Source organism: Gracilinanus agilis, chromosome 2, assembly GCF_016433145.1.
Source record: "Gracilinanus agilis isolate LMUSP501 chromosome 2, AgileGrace, whole genome shotgun sequence".
Classification (NCBI taxonomy): Eukaryota; Metazoa; Chordata; class Mammalia; order Didelphimorphia; family Didelphidae; genus Gracilinanus; species Gracilinanus agilis.
The window spans coordinates 484,629,691-484,641,831 of record NC_058131.1 but is presented as its reverse complement, the minus strand read 5'-3'; the positions used below and the strand labels follow the sequence as shown (position 1 = coordinate 484,641,831).

Genomic DNA, 12,141 nt, shown 5'->3' with positions numbered 1-12,141 from the left:
CAAGAAAGCCTGGTTCGAATTAGATCAATTTCTGTATCATACCCCAACCCCACCCCACATCACGGTCTTAGCAAAGTTATTATTAACCCTACATCTGGTCAAATAGACATCCTTGCCCCTATATCAAAACAAATGTCTAACATTGCTGATACCTAGGCAAGTCACTGAATTAACCTGAATCACAGTCTTCTCATCTGTAAAATGGGAAAATGACTGCTAAGGCCTCTTGCTGCTCCAAAGACTACAATTGTTGAAAATCAGTCATTAAACACCTGCTGCCTGCACTAGTCACCCAGACGATGTCCCCTAAAGCTATTACAGTACTTTCTTCCTTTGGTCTTTTGAGAGAGGCTGATCTTTCTGAAGCCTGGCTCAATAAATACTGGCCAACTTGGTTCTGTATTAGGCAGGGTAAATACTTTCTTCCCTCCTGGGAGCTGACTTTTAAAAAACCATTAGATACTTCCCATCTCACAAGACATAAGACACTTCTTTTAGACCCTGTAAGTACTGATGTTTAGAGAAAGGAACCTGCTCTCCTTTCTCTTTCAGACCCTCTCCACTCCTTTAACATCCAGAAAGGATGTAGCTACCACTCTTGGTTCCTCTCTCTTAATTGGATCTTCATATGGAAGTATACTTTGTCGTTGTTTTCAGTTATGCCCAACTCTTCATGACCTCATTTGGGGTTTTCTTGGCAAAGATACTGGAAAGGTTTCCTGTTTCTTTCTCCAGCTCATTTTACAGATGAGGAAACTGAGGAAAACAGGGTTAAGCGATTTGCCTAGACTCACACAGCTAATGTCCTATGCTGGATTTGAACATGGGGAGATGAGTCTTCTTGACTCCAGGCTCGTGCTCTAGCCACTGTGCCACCTGCCTGCCAAGTATCTGTTTAGGATTTGCAAATTGACTAGATTCCTTTCAGAATTATATTTCTGGTGAATGACACACAGTGGCTTCTTTTAACTTCTTTCTCTTTTTTTTTTTAACTCTGGAGAAAGAAGAAATGAGCTTTTGTGGCACCAGGATTGAATAGTAGACTCAGAATATTTCTGCTTGGTATCTTTTAGGTGCATTTATTAGCTTCCAAGATCATTTGAGCATCTAGTGTTTGTTCACTGGTGGCATCTTATTTAAAAAGCTAATTTGTAACCTCTCTCCAAGTTGTCCAATGATGGTGATACTCTGGAAGCCCTGAAGATAGTGTCACTAAGTGGCCCAGACTCTACATCCAAAGCAAACATCTGGAATGGTCCTCAATAGCTCACCTTTCTGTATCATTTTATGAAGCCAGATTCTTTATGATCCATTTTCCCATTTGATCCTACCAATAACCCAGTAAAATGCATAATACAAGAACTTGATTTTATAGCTTAAGAAATGGAGGCTAAAGGGAATGATTTTTCCCTTTCAGAACTGCATGGCAAGCTAAGTGACTTTGAAATTAAGAGGACCTGTATTCAGTTTCTAGCTTTGATTGATATATACATACATATATATATATATCAAATATACATATATATGTAGTATTGATAGTATTGTCACTATGACCTTGGGTGACAATAAGGCCTATAAGGTCCCTTCCAAGCTTTAAACCTATGATTCCATAATTCCTAGTCTAATGAAGTTATCGCTATACAGTAATACTTAGAATGATTCAAACCTAAGCAAGTTGGGTTTGGTCTGAATTTTTAGCTTTTCTTGAATGCTGGGATGCTGGCTTACTTTTGCTGGCTTACTTCTAAAACCAGCACAGGTAGAAATACTCTTAGGGAATCTGGGTATTTTCATATGTGCAATGCCACATACTACCTCCATTAAGAGCTATAAAGTTTTAAAAACAAGAGAAAAGGGGAAGCTACATATCTCAATAGATAGAGCCAGGCTCGAGATGGGAGGTCCTAGGTTCAAATGTGGCCTCAGATAGTTTCTAGGTGCAGGATCCTGGGCAATCACAATCTCAATTGCCTAGTCCTTACTACTCTCTTAGAACCAAATGCTTTTTATTGATTTTAAAACAGAAGGTAAGGGTTTAAAAAGAAAAATCCCATTTCTCTTTTCAGAGCACAATAAATACCAAATGCCGAGTTGGATACAAAGGCCAAAAAAATGTAGTTACTGCTCTTGAAGGGTTTACATTTCCTAGTGGTGATTAATCAACTTCTATGTATTCCCCATTCCACAGAGTGGGGGGAAATTTTTACTCTTAAACATCACTGAAAATGGAACTTAGATTTGCAATCAAATGCTTACAGAGAGAAAAGGAAAGAATTCAGTATCTAGTTCCCCTCTAAAAGTAATCTCAAGGCAGAATAGTATAGTATAAAGGACAGTGGGCTATGATCAGTTGGAATTGGGCCCAACTTTGCCACTCTATTGTGAATTGAAGTATATCATTTGTTGATAGCCTGAGCCTTTATACTCCTAACACTGTGATTCTTTTTTATTATAAAAACCCTGTGAGGTTTTTAATACTGTGTATTGGTTCCAAAGCAGAAGGGTGGTAAGGGCTAGGCCCTGGAGAGTTAAGTGACTTGCTCAGGGCCACAGAACTGGGAAATAGCTGAGGCCAGATTTGAACCCAGGACTCCCCAACTCTAGGCTTAGTTGTCAATCCTCTGAGCCACCTAGCTGCCCTTCTATGCCCTTCTTATATTCAAATGTTGGGCCCAGAGCTCTTTTAAGGAAACAAAAGGGTGATTATTTGGCTTGTTGGAGACAGTCTCTTTCCAAACCCAAACATCACACCTTCTCCAGACTATTTGATGAAACGTGGATGGCATTTATAATCAGAAACAAAGTCTTATCTTACTTTCCTTCATCCCAAATCCAAAGAAAACCAGCTCTCTACAGTGATTCTTCATTAGATTATGGACACTGCTTCCGTGTGTGCGTGTGGGTTTTTTTTTAAGTTATGTTTATTTAGCGTATGTACACATAAAAGAGAATTCACTGTCTGATCCCACCCAGCAGAAAACATGCACAAACCCTCGGTATATGAATGGGGAGGGGGCACAAGCCCCACAGTAGTGGTTGGGATGGTGCAATCCTGCCAGTCACAGCTGCAGGACAGTAGAGAGCTGGACTGAGCTGCCGGGTGGACCGTGGCCCTGTAGAAGTTAACATTAGAATAAGCGTGCGCCATAGCCAAAGGTCTGTTTGATGCTCTCAAAATAGTACCGCTGCCAGCCCTGTCTTGTCCGCTCTTCCTCCGGTGACGGGATGCCTTTGCCCTCCATGAGAAGCTCTGTCTCTCCATCTTTGTCAATAAAGGTCAAGGTGATGGTGGCAAAGTGACCTGGGGAGGAGTCAAATGATCGTGAGGATCTCCAACTTCCCCCTCTGAAATCGCATTCAAAGGAAACGTCCTCTAATCCTTCTTCCTTAACAGAGCCACGTGTGCTTTCCAGCCTGGGAATTCTTCTAGTGGGAATGAACTGCAGTCTATGTGGGAAATGCCTGAATACAAACTTGTCCCAGACCTGACCTGAGAATGTTACTATCTCAGGGACTCCCAGAACCCACTTCTGGTCTTAGCAGATCCCAATCTCATTGCTTAGCTTAGGGACAGAAAGAATAAGAGAAGGAATACTTACCCTCAGGCCAAGATTTAAACCTCCATTTCATCACTATCTTGTTTTCAGGGACCTATAGGGGAAAAAGAAGCTAGTCTGGTCAAGATTTGCCTCCTGAATTAGCCTCCCTCCTCCTCCTTCTTGTCCTGTCCTCCCTAACAGAAGCTGAAGACATACAGCCTCATCCAAGAAATTCGGCTGTTGAGAGAACAAATGTTCTCTCACATGTTCACTTTTACGACAAGCTTTGCTGCTTGTAGTTTTCCTACCGCTGGCTACATTTTTCTTGTATCTGAATCTTGATCATGATACAAACTTAAGCCATTCTTTAGAAGAATGTAGTTTAAATTGTAACAAGAAGTTAAAGGACCCAACCCTAGCTACAGAGGTCAGAAAAAAGCAATGTTCTTCTAATGGGGAAGCTCGTGGAATGAGGTCCAGGCCCAGGGATCACTCACCAGATCTAAGAATTCCCCGGTGACGTTGCCATCAAGCAGCTGGAACTTTCCACCTTTATCTGCTTCTAACACAGCAGAAGCATGGGTAAAGGCCTGAACCATCTGCAAGGACAAGAGGAGAGGGTGAGTAGGAGTGCCTGGGCTAAGCCCTTGTGTTTATTCTATCAGCAGCATTCTTTGCCTCATGCAGTTCTTAGAGTTAAGCTAGTTTATTTAAAAGTGAGTGCAGCCACATGCCCATAATTACATCTAAGTTCCCAGACCTGAAGCTGGCCAGTCATATCTTCTACATCCTGTGAATAAGATCTAGGAGGCACATTCAGACAGCAAAACAGATTCACTTTTTAAAAAACCCTTACCTTCCATCTTAGAGCCAATATTAAAGTATCTGTTCCAAGGCAGAAGAGGGGTAAGGGGTAGGCAATGGGGGTGACTTGCCCAGGGTCACACAGGCAGGAAGTATATGAGGCCAAATTTGAACCCAGGGTCTCTAGGCCTGGCTCTCTTATCTACCGAGTCTCTTAGCTGCCCCCAGGCGCACTCTTTAATCCCCGTTTCAGTCCTTCAAATAACTAGTTATGGTTTACCTAGTTCTATTTAGACTTGCAATAGATCATTCTTATCAAATGGATTAAGGGTCAGGTTTATCTTATGTTTAGGATTCCTTTCTGGGTTCCTGACATCATTCAAAAGAAGAATTATTTAATATCACTTCAGGGGGAAAACTCTCAACTATCAGTGGGCATATGGAGAAGAAGTAGTAAATAAAAAGAGAATTGTTTAGCCAAATTCATTAACTCATCTTCAAGTGGTGCAATATGTTGTATCACTTAGTGCAGAGGTCCTTAACCGTTTTTGTTTCATGGATTCCTTTGGCAGTGTGGTGAAGTCTATGGATCCCTCAGAATGGCATTAAAAAAAAAATGAATAACTGAAGGAAACACTAAATTTCAATAAGCTTCATGAACCCTTTGCCTTAGGGCCTACCATTTGGGCAAGTAACTAGGCTAATGAAATAACAGGGAACAGCAGTGTTTCTCTAGATACTGTAAATCCCTTAGGAAAGCAAATGCAAGACCTAGGCATAAGAGATTCCATGTTCACACACTTACCTCTTGGGTGACAAATACCCTAAAGAGTTCCTCTGGTGATGTTAAGAAAGTATCCTTCAGAATGATCTTGCAGGTAGGAATTTTGACACCAACAGACTTAGGCTGACTTGCAAAAGTACCAGTTTTGACCTGTTGAATGGTGCCAGTTGTCAATTAGGGCAAAATCATCGTCTCACACTTATAGATTAATCCTTTAAAGTTTCCCACATAACCTTGTGGGGCAGGTAGTGAGAAGTAATAACATTCCTATTTTAAAGTAACACATGGAGACTAATGCATATCAGAGCCAAGTCTGATAATTTTCCCATTCTGTCCCAATGCATACTTCAGGAAAAGACCTAATAGACCTCCTACATCCCCAAAGTTGATCATTCTATGTGAAGGAGAATCTACTAACCTTAAAGAAAAGCACAATCAAGGAAATAAGATAGAGGAGGATTACAATTATCAGGTACCTTCCCGGGAAGCAGACGTTCTCAAAGTATTGCTACTCTTAGGTAAGGCTTTGTGTTTTCAAACAAACACATCTTTTCTACCTATAATGCTTAGAATTATATTCTTCAGGCCATCCCAACATACTGTCCCAGAACATAATGACTAAATGCATGAGGCTGGGATCAAAAGTCTGTTTTTTTGGTGGGAAGGGACAATAGTCACACCATTAGATAACCTGAAGATAAGGCGTCACAGAGGTATCTAGTGACCACATACAGATTAAGGACTCTATTGAAGAGATGCACAAGAGGAGGCTATGATGTTTAAGTTTGTGCCAACACAACTGCTGCTGAATGAAATCCAGGACCAGGTACTTTTTTTGAAGTAGGTCCCTGGTGAGTTTCAGATGAAAACCTGTAAAATAAGGCTAATTGAGGCTGTTCAAATCTTAAGTTACTTCTACTTTGTAAACGCTTTGGATTTGCAGCGAAGGGGAAAAGAGAGACAACATACCTATATGTTTATTTTTATTCATTTAAGATACAAGTCTTCCTTTTAGAGGGAGCCAAGTAGCTGCCTAATTCTTTTTTTTTTTTTTTCATTTTTTAAACCCTTACTTTCCACCTTAGAATCAATATTAAGTATTGGTTCCAAAACAGAAGAATGGTAAAGGCTAGGCAATGGAGGCTAAGTGGTCAGGGTCACACAGCTAAGAAGTGTCTGAAGGTTTTCAAGTTCAAGTGCCCAAACTACAACTTCAAGCTGCCTGTGAGCTGCACCCCGCCTCCCCCCAATATTACCTGAGAGCGAGAAGGAAGGAAGTGCTGGCTTTGGGTGGCTAGACAGAGGGGTGGGGCATGCAAAAAAAAATGTCCTCAGGTGCTGGGAAGATGGAGAAGGGAGCAGCTCCCCTTGGGGGCTCTGCACATGTGCCATGCCTTTGCCAACACTGACCTAGGCCCTCCCATCTCTAGGCCTGGCTCTCAAACCACTGAGCCACCCAGCTGCCCAATTCTTAATACCCTTTATTCCAATGGCTTGCTCTCTAGTGTTACCATATAGTGAAAGTGCCACTTACTTTGGACTCCTCAACTTTTGCTGGCAGCTGGGGTGCTGGATCTACCACCTCGCCATTCAGAGTAGGTAAGATCATGCCCTGCGTGAATTCTGTAACAACAAAATCACAGCCACAGGGTTACTTCCTGGCAGGTTAAGATACTATAGAAGGAACTAATCCTTTAAAGAACAGAAAAATTATCTGAACAGACATCAATTGCAAATACAGGAATCTGAAATCCCTTATAACCCAGCCAACATATTTACAGACCAAATAACTAAAATGATTTTCATAGAAGCAAATAAGGATACGCAGCATAAAGTGCCCCTTTATATATAGCTGAAAAGGAGGATAAAATTAATCTCGATTTTAATCTCTCCTGGGGTCTATGGGTTGTACAATGTAGTGTGTCAAACTGTACTTGTTTTAAACAAACACAGTTCCTAAGTACGAAATACATTTGAATTGCCTATAGTGTTTTGTAGCTTAGTTTTCTACAAAAGTACATGTAGTCTGGTATGGAAAGTATCCAGAAAGCCATCAATTTCACGACTAATTTACAGAGATGCTAAGCTAACACCCAGCCCAGAAACATTAAGAAGCACCTCATTTACCCTAACATACTAAGATGGGGGGGTGGGGGGACGGCACATCTCTGGATCTCCTCTCTCCCTGGCCCTAAAAAGACATCAGGCCTGAGACAGACCAAACTCTTCCCCACCTTTGGATTCCAATGAGCAAAGGGCTCTTAGTTCTTCTCAGTCCCCAAACAAAACAAGAGACACAGTGGACTGTCCCAAGGCCATACCTGTTTTAAGAGTCCTGATATAAGTTTCCACTGCGCCTCGGATCTTTGTCACACCTTCTTGCTTCATTAAGGCCAACAGAGTTGTGTCAGGCTCATCTTTGGCAAGGCTCACACTAACCTGAGTGGAAAACCAGACTGTAAAAGACCCGAGAGGCTTAAGCAAAAACCCTCTTACCTTTGGTGCTAGATACAGAAGTTAAGCAGTTACATGGTTACAGACCACATTTTCTAAGGAAACATGTATACAAGGATTCGATACCTTGCCTCACATACAAGACCTATCTGAAATACTCCTTCAAAGGTCTTTTTCTGTCAAGAGTATGGTGGACAGCTTTAGAAACCAAAAGTCTTTGGGTGAATAAGATTAATTCAGTGGGGTAGGATGTGAAAAGAATCTAAAATATGATTAAGCCTAAGCTTTGTAAGATCTTAATTGATTATAAGTCTTTAGAAATGGTCATGTGGTAGAAAGAGGTTCTGAATGTATAGCCCAATTCTGTATTCATCTTAATTATTCTAACAGGAATTATTATAATTATATATTATATTATATAATATATAATGCTATATATATAATTATATGTTATAATTATATATATAATTATATAATCTTAATAATTCTAACAGGAAGAAAGGAAAGCAGAGGGGGAGGGAGGAAGGAAGTTGGGAGGGAAAGAAAGGAGGGAGAAAGAAAAAAGGAGGGAAGGAGGAATGAAGGAAAGAAGGAAGCCTGAGAGATGAAGGATCAAGAAATGCAAACCTCCACTTCATTGACGTCATTTTCATCTGATAAGTTGGGGATCTCCACATGTCCCTTGTATTTCACTCCTGACTTAGACGTACCTGCCAACAAGATTTTGTTTTGTCAGACTCTTTTGTTTCTTTCTGAAGCAGGGGCTTCTGCCACCCATGGACCCTGTTAACTCTAGTTACTATCAATGAGAACAAGATCTGAGATTTTATGGATTATTTTGCTCGGTTCCCAACTTGGGACAGGGACCTTCTTGTGTTCCCACTTTTACCTGAGACATTTAACTATTAAATTTTATTTAGACTTTTGATTTCATTAGGAAACTGTTGAGGAAACTCCCTTTTAATAAAGCAAACCTACATCAGCTCTGCTTTAATTGGCTTAGAGAGTTACCTAAGGCACTCAAGTTGTGACTTTCCCACATTCAAAGACTCAGCATGTCAAAGGCAAGACTTGAACCAGGTCTTCCTGATTTCAAGGATAGCTCTATATTCATTATGCCTTGTTGCTTCTCTACTAGAGTTCTTTCCCTAAGCTATCACAAAAGAGGGCTCAGGGATCCAATTCCAGAGTATAAATACAAATGAATATCTTTTAAGAAAAATACTAAGGGAGAGTAAGCTAGGTAGCACAGTAGAGCGTGCTGTGTGTTTGGAATTCAGGGAGGTGCCATTTAAAAGTATCTTACAAACTTCCTGTGGACACATGGGGACATTCCCCGTGATCCAATGGGTTTCTGGTTTTGGAAGAAAATCAGGGAGGCGCCATTTGAATAGATTTCTTACAGGCACGTGGTCGACTTATCTCTATCAGCATGGCAATTAAAATATTAATTTCTCTTATAATATCAGTCTTTATCGTTTTTTATCATAACAGTGCCAGGCCTGTAGTTGGGAGGAACTGGGTTCAAATCTGTCCTCAGACACTTCCTAGCTGTGTGACCTAGGCAAGTCAACCCCAGTTACTTAGATAGCTCTTACTGCTCTTCTGCCTTAAAGCTGATCCCAAGACAGAAAGGGGTTTAAAAATATATATATATTGATGGCACCATGGTGGAGAAATAGAAGTAAATATAAGTATATAAGTGAAGACCTTGACTAGAAATAAAGTTTTTCCTAGAGACTAGGAGTAATTAATATAAGTGAAATGTTCTATATTGATTTTAGAGGCAGATTACTTAATTGCTTGAAGGAAATCTGAGGGATGGTCTAAAAAAAACAACAAAAAATTTATTCACTCACTGACAAAGTAAAAGAGGTTCTATAATGTAGGATTAATTCTCCTTGCACAAAGCTTCAAGGCAGCACGTGTTCCTTTCTCACAAAGATGGTTTTAGCTTGTCACAAACAGCTCTCAAATGACAATTTAACAAATATTTACCAAGTGGCAACTATGCACAGAGTACTCTGCCAGGTGTTGGAGTCACTATCATTCAATGTGAAATGTGTATATATTTATCCTACCAGAAAGTTAACAAGTCCTCACCTGTCCAGTTCAGTTTGATAGTCCACTCATAGAAAAAGATGAGTTTGCCTTTACGATTATTGATTGATGCCTCTCCATCAAGCTTGCTCACTTCTGTCACCTCACAGTTACCCTCTTCACTTTTCACTTGGACTGCCAGAAGCAGGGACTTCAGCTTATCAGTGGACCAGTTTGAAGCATCCCTCTCAGTCCTAAAAAGGAGAAACATAACCACTGAACTCTTTCCACAGCAAATGTTTATAATCAATCCACACTCTGGAAAAGGCTCTTGATCAAGGTTGGGAGCAGCACCTACTGAGTGAGACTCCTCTATCCTGTGGAAGAGATGGCAGGGTAAAAATGCACAAAAAATATATAACTGTATGTTGCTTTCAGAAGGGAGAAGAAAAAGAAGGAAGTGAGGTGGTCAATATTTTGATAGTTCCTGTATAGAACAAAATGTGCCATCCTTTAAAAATTATAAGAAGTCACTTATGCAGTACTTCAAGTTCTGCAAAGTGATTTGCATACATTATCATTTGATACTAAAAACTCTGAAGTAGATACATTACCCCAATTTTGCAGATGATAAACAAAGGTTCAGAGAATTTAAATCACTTATCAAAATCACCCAGCTAAAAAATACTAAGGCATGGGATTCCAATAACCCCAGATCTTTCCTGATTCAAAGTGAAGTGCTCATACCACTAAATACTCTCATCTTCAAAGATGCTATTTATTATCTATAATAGGTCATGTGTTCTGATACGAATAACCTAGCACTGGTTCCCCTCATGATCAAGGGTAGGAATTTATAAAACATCTATTTACATTAACTAGAATTATAAGTACAATTTATTGCTACAGGATGTAATAAAGTGAATTGATTAATTCAAAGCCTGAACTAGTCTGTACTCAATATAAATTAATAAGAAGTGTCAAACTCAGAAGTCCACAACACACCCTAATGCACCTTGAACCAGATTAAAATGTAATTTGGAAATACTTAACAAAATAAAAATACAGTATAATATAATGTCAACTTATGGTTTTCAAAGTCACCATGAGTTTTATTTTAATTTGAGTTTATATTACTGTTGCAGGAGGCTATGGGATGTTCTAAAAAAAGCAACTTGTTCACTGGCTTTCAAAGTAAAAGGACTATAGAATATAGAGGTAATACAGCTAATGCTTCTTGCATAGAGCTTCAAGGTAGTACATTTCTCTCACCTACATGTCAAAGAACTGCCAATTTGAGAGGGAAAAATCCATTCCATCATCTGTAAAAGGAGGGACTATAAACACACTTCAGTTAAAAAATAAAATGAAAAACGCATGCATTCAACAAGTATTTCAGCATCTACATAGCAGTAGGTGCTGTAGTGGGAATACAAGGAAAGCTGCCTCACCTATTCAATAAGACATATCCACAAATAACTAAAACAAAGCACAAAGTGGTGTAAATACTTGGACAGAGACACAAAGAATTCAGAGGAGGGAAGATAGCATTTAAAGTCTCTTTTTAGAGGGAGTGGTGTGAGTATGTTGGGGTAGGGGGTGACAAAGGGAGTGGAGAAGAGTTAAGGCAGCCTGAAGGAAATGACATTTGAGCTAGGCCTGGGAAGGAGAAGGAGCTACAACAAAAACTAAGAAGCTGTATCACCCTGAGACCACTGGTTACCTAGCAAAGGATTCGGACCAGTTTTCTACCACCAAAGTCTGCCCTGTCCAGCAGCAATAGCCCGCCTCCTTCCGCAATGGACTTTCTGATCCTTTTGTGCGGCAGGGGCGGGGGAAACTACAGAACCGAGGACCCCCCCCCCCCGCCCCCCCCCCACGTTGATACCTCCCCCACCCTTCTCGCCATAATTCCTCAGGGTTTTCGTTCCGATGGATTCCATTCTCATTCTCCGAGACACTTAGGTTTGCGCCTTCCCAACACGTGCGGGGAGGAAAACGTGCGTCCCCCGAAACTCGGCCCTGCAAGCCCTAGGGGATAAAAGCGGGCCAGAGCTGTCGGATCCCAGCTTTCTATAGGAGGATCGGGATTTACCTGGGGCCAGGAGGGCACTTTCTCCAGGGACGCACGCTTTGCCCAGCGGACACCTTCCTTCTCCTCTTCTTTTTCCTCCCTCTCGTCCCCAGCCCCCTAGCTCCGCAAGAAATGGAAACACCATGCGAAGCTCTGCTCCGGGGCCAACCCGAGCCCAGGCCCCAATGCCGGCCCCGATCCCGGCTGGCTCTCCTTCTCTCCGCTTACCAGTGCCAGTTATTGACGTTAGTGGCGTCTGCTCGCTCCTCCACGATCCAGCGTGGGTCACCCTCACCCCACTTGGCCATCTGGTCTCGGATTCCGCTGCCGCAGGCTCCCGCACGGCCCCGGCCCCAGCCGCCGGCAGCGCCTGGAAATTACTAGAAGCGGGCGTAGCGCCTCCCGGCTCGCTTTTCCTTCCACCTTCCCCCCACCCCCCCACCCCG

General features: G+C 41.4%; 1 protein-coding gene across 1 annotated transcript; it reads right to left on the bottom strand.

Moving 5' to 3' along the window:
- Positions 1-2,764: 2,764 nt before the first annotated feature.
- AHSA1 (activator of HSP90 ATPase activity 1) lies at positions 2,765-12,099 on the bottom strand. Its single transcript, XM_044662112.1, has 9 exons — positions 11,924-12,099; positions 9,685-9,875; positions 8,209-8,291; positions 7,449-7,566; positions 6,662-6,750; positions 5,149-5,277; positions 4,037-4,138; positions 3,600-3,651; positions 2,765-3,301 (listed from the first exon to the last, which is right to left on the bottom strand). Exons 1-9 carry the CDS (start codon positions 12,001-12,003, stop codon positions 3,129-3,131), a joined length of 1,017 nt encoding a protein of 338 aa, XP_044518047.1. The 5' UTR covers positions 12,004-12,099; the 3' UTR covers positions 2,765-3,128.
- Positions 12,100-12,141: the final 42 nt, after the last annotated feature.

Bases quoted from the DNA above. Each gene is read 5' to 3' on its own strand.
- AHSA1 (XM_044662112.1), bottom strand. From the start codon at position 12,003: ATGGCCAAGTGGGGTGAGGGTGACCCACGCTGGATCGTGGAGGAGCGA. The intron at 9,876-11,923 runs GTAAGCGGAGAG...TCTCCTTTTTAG, and splicing joins AACGTCAATAACTGGCACTG to GACTGAGAGGGATGCTTCAA. The intron at 4,139-5,148 runs GTAAGTGTGTGA...TTGTCCTTGCAG, and splicing joins GGGTATTTGTCACCCAAGAG to ATGGTTCAGGCCTTTACCCA.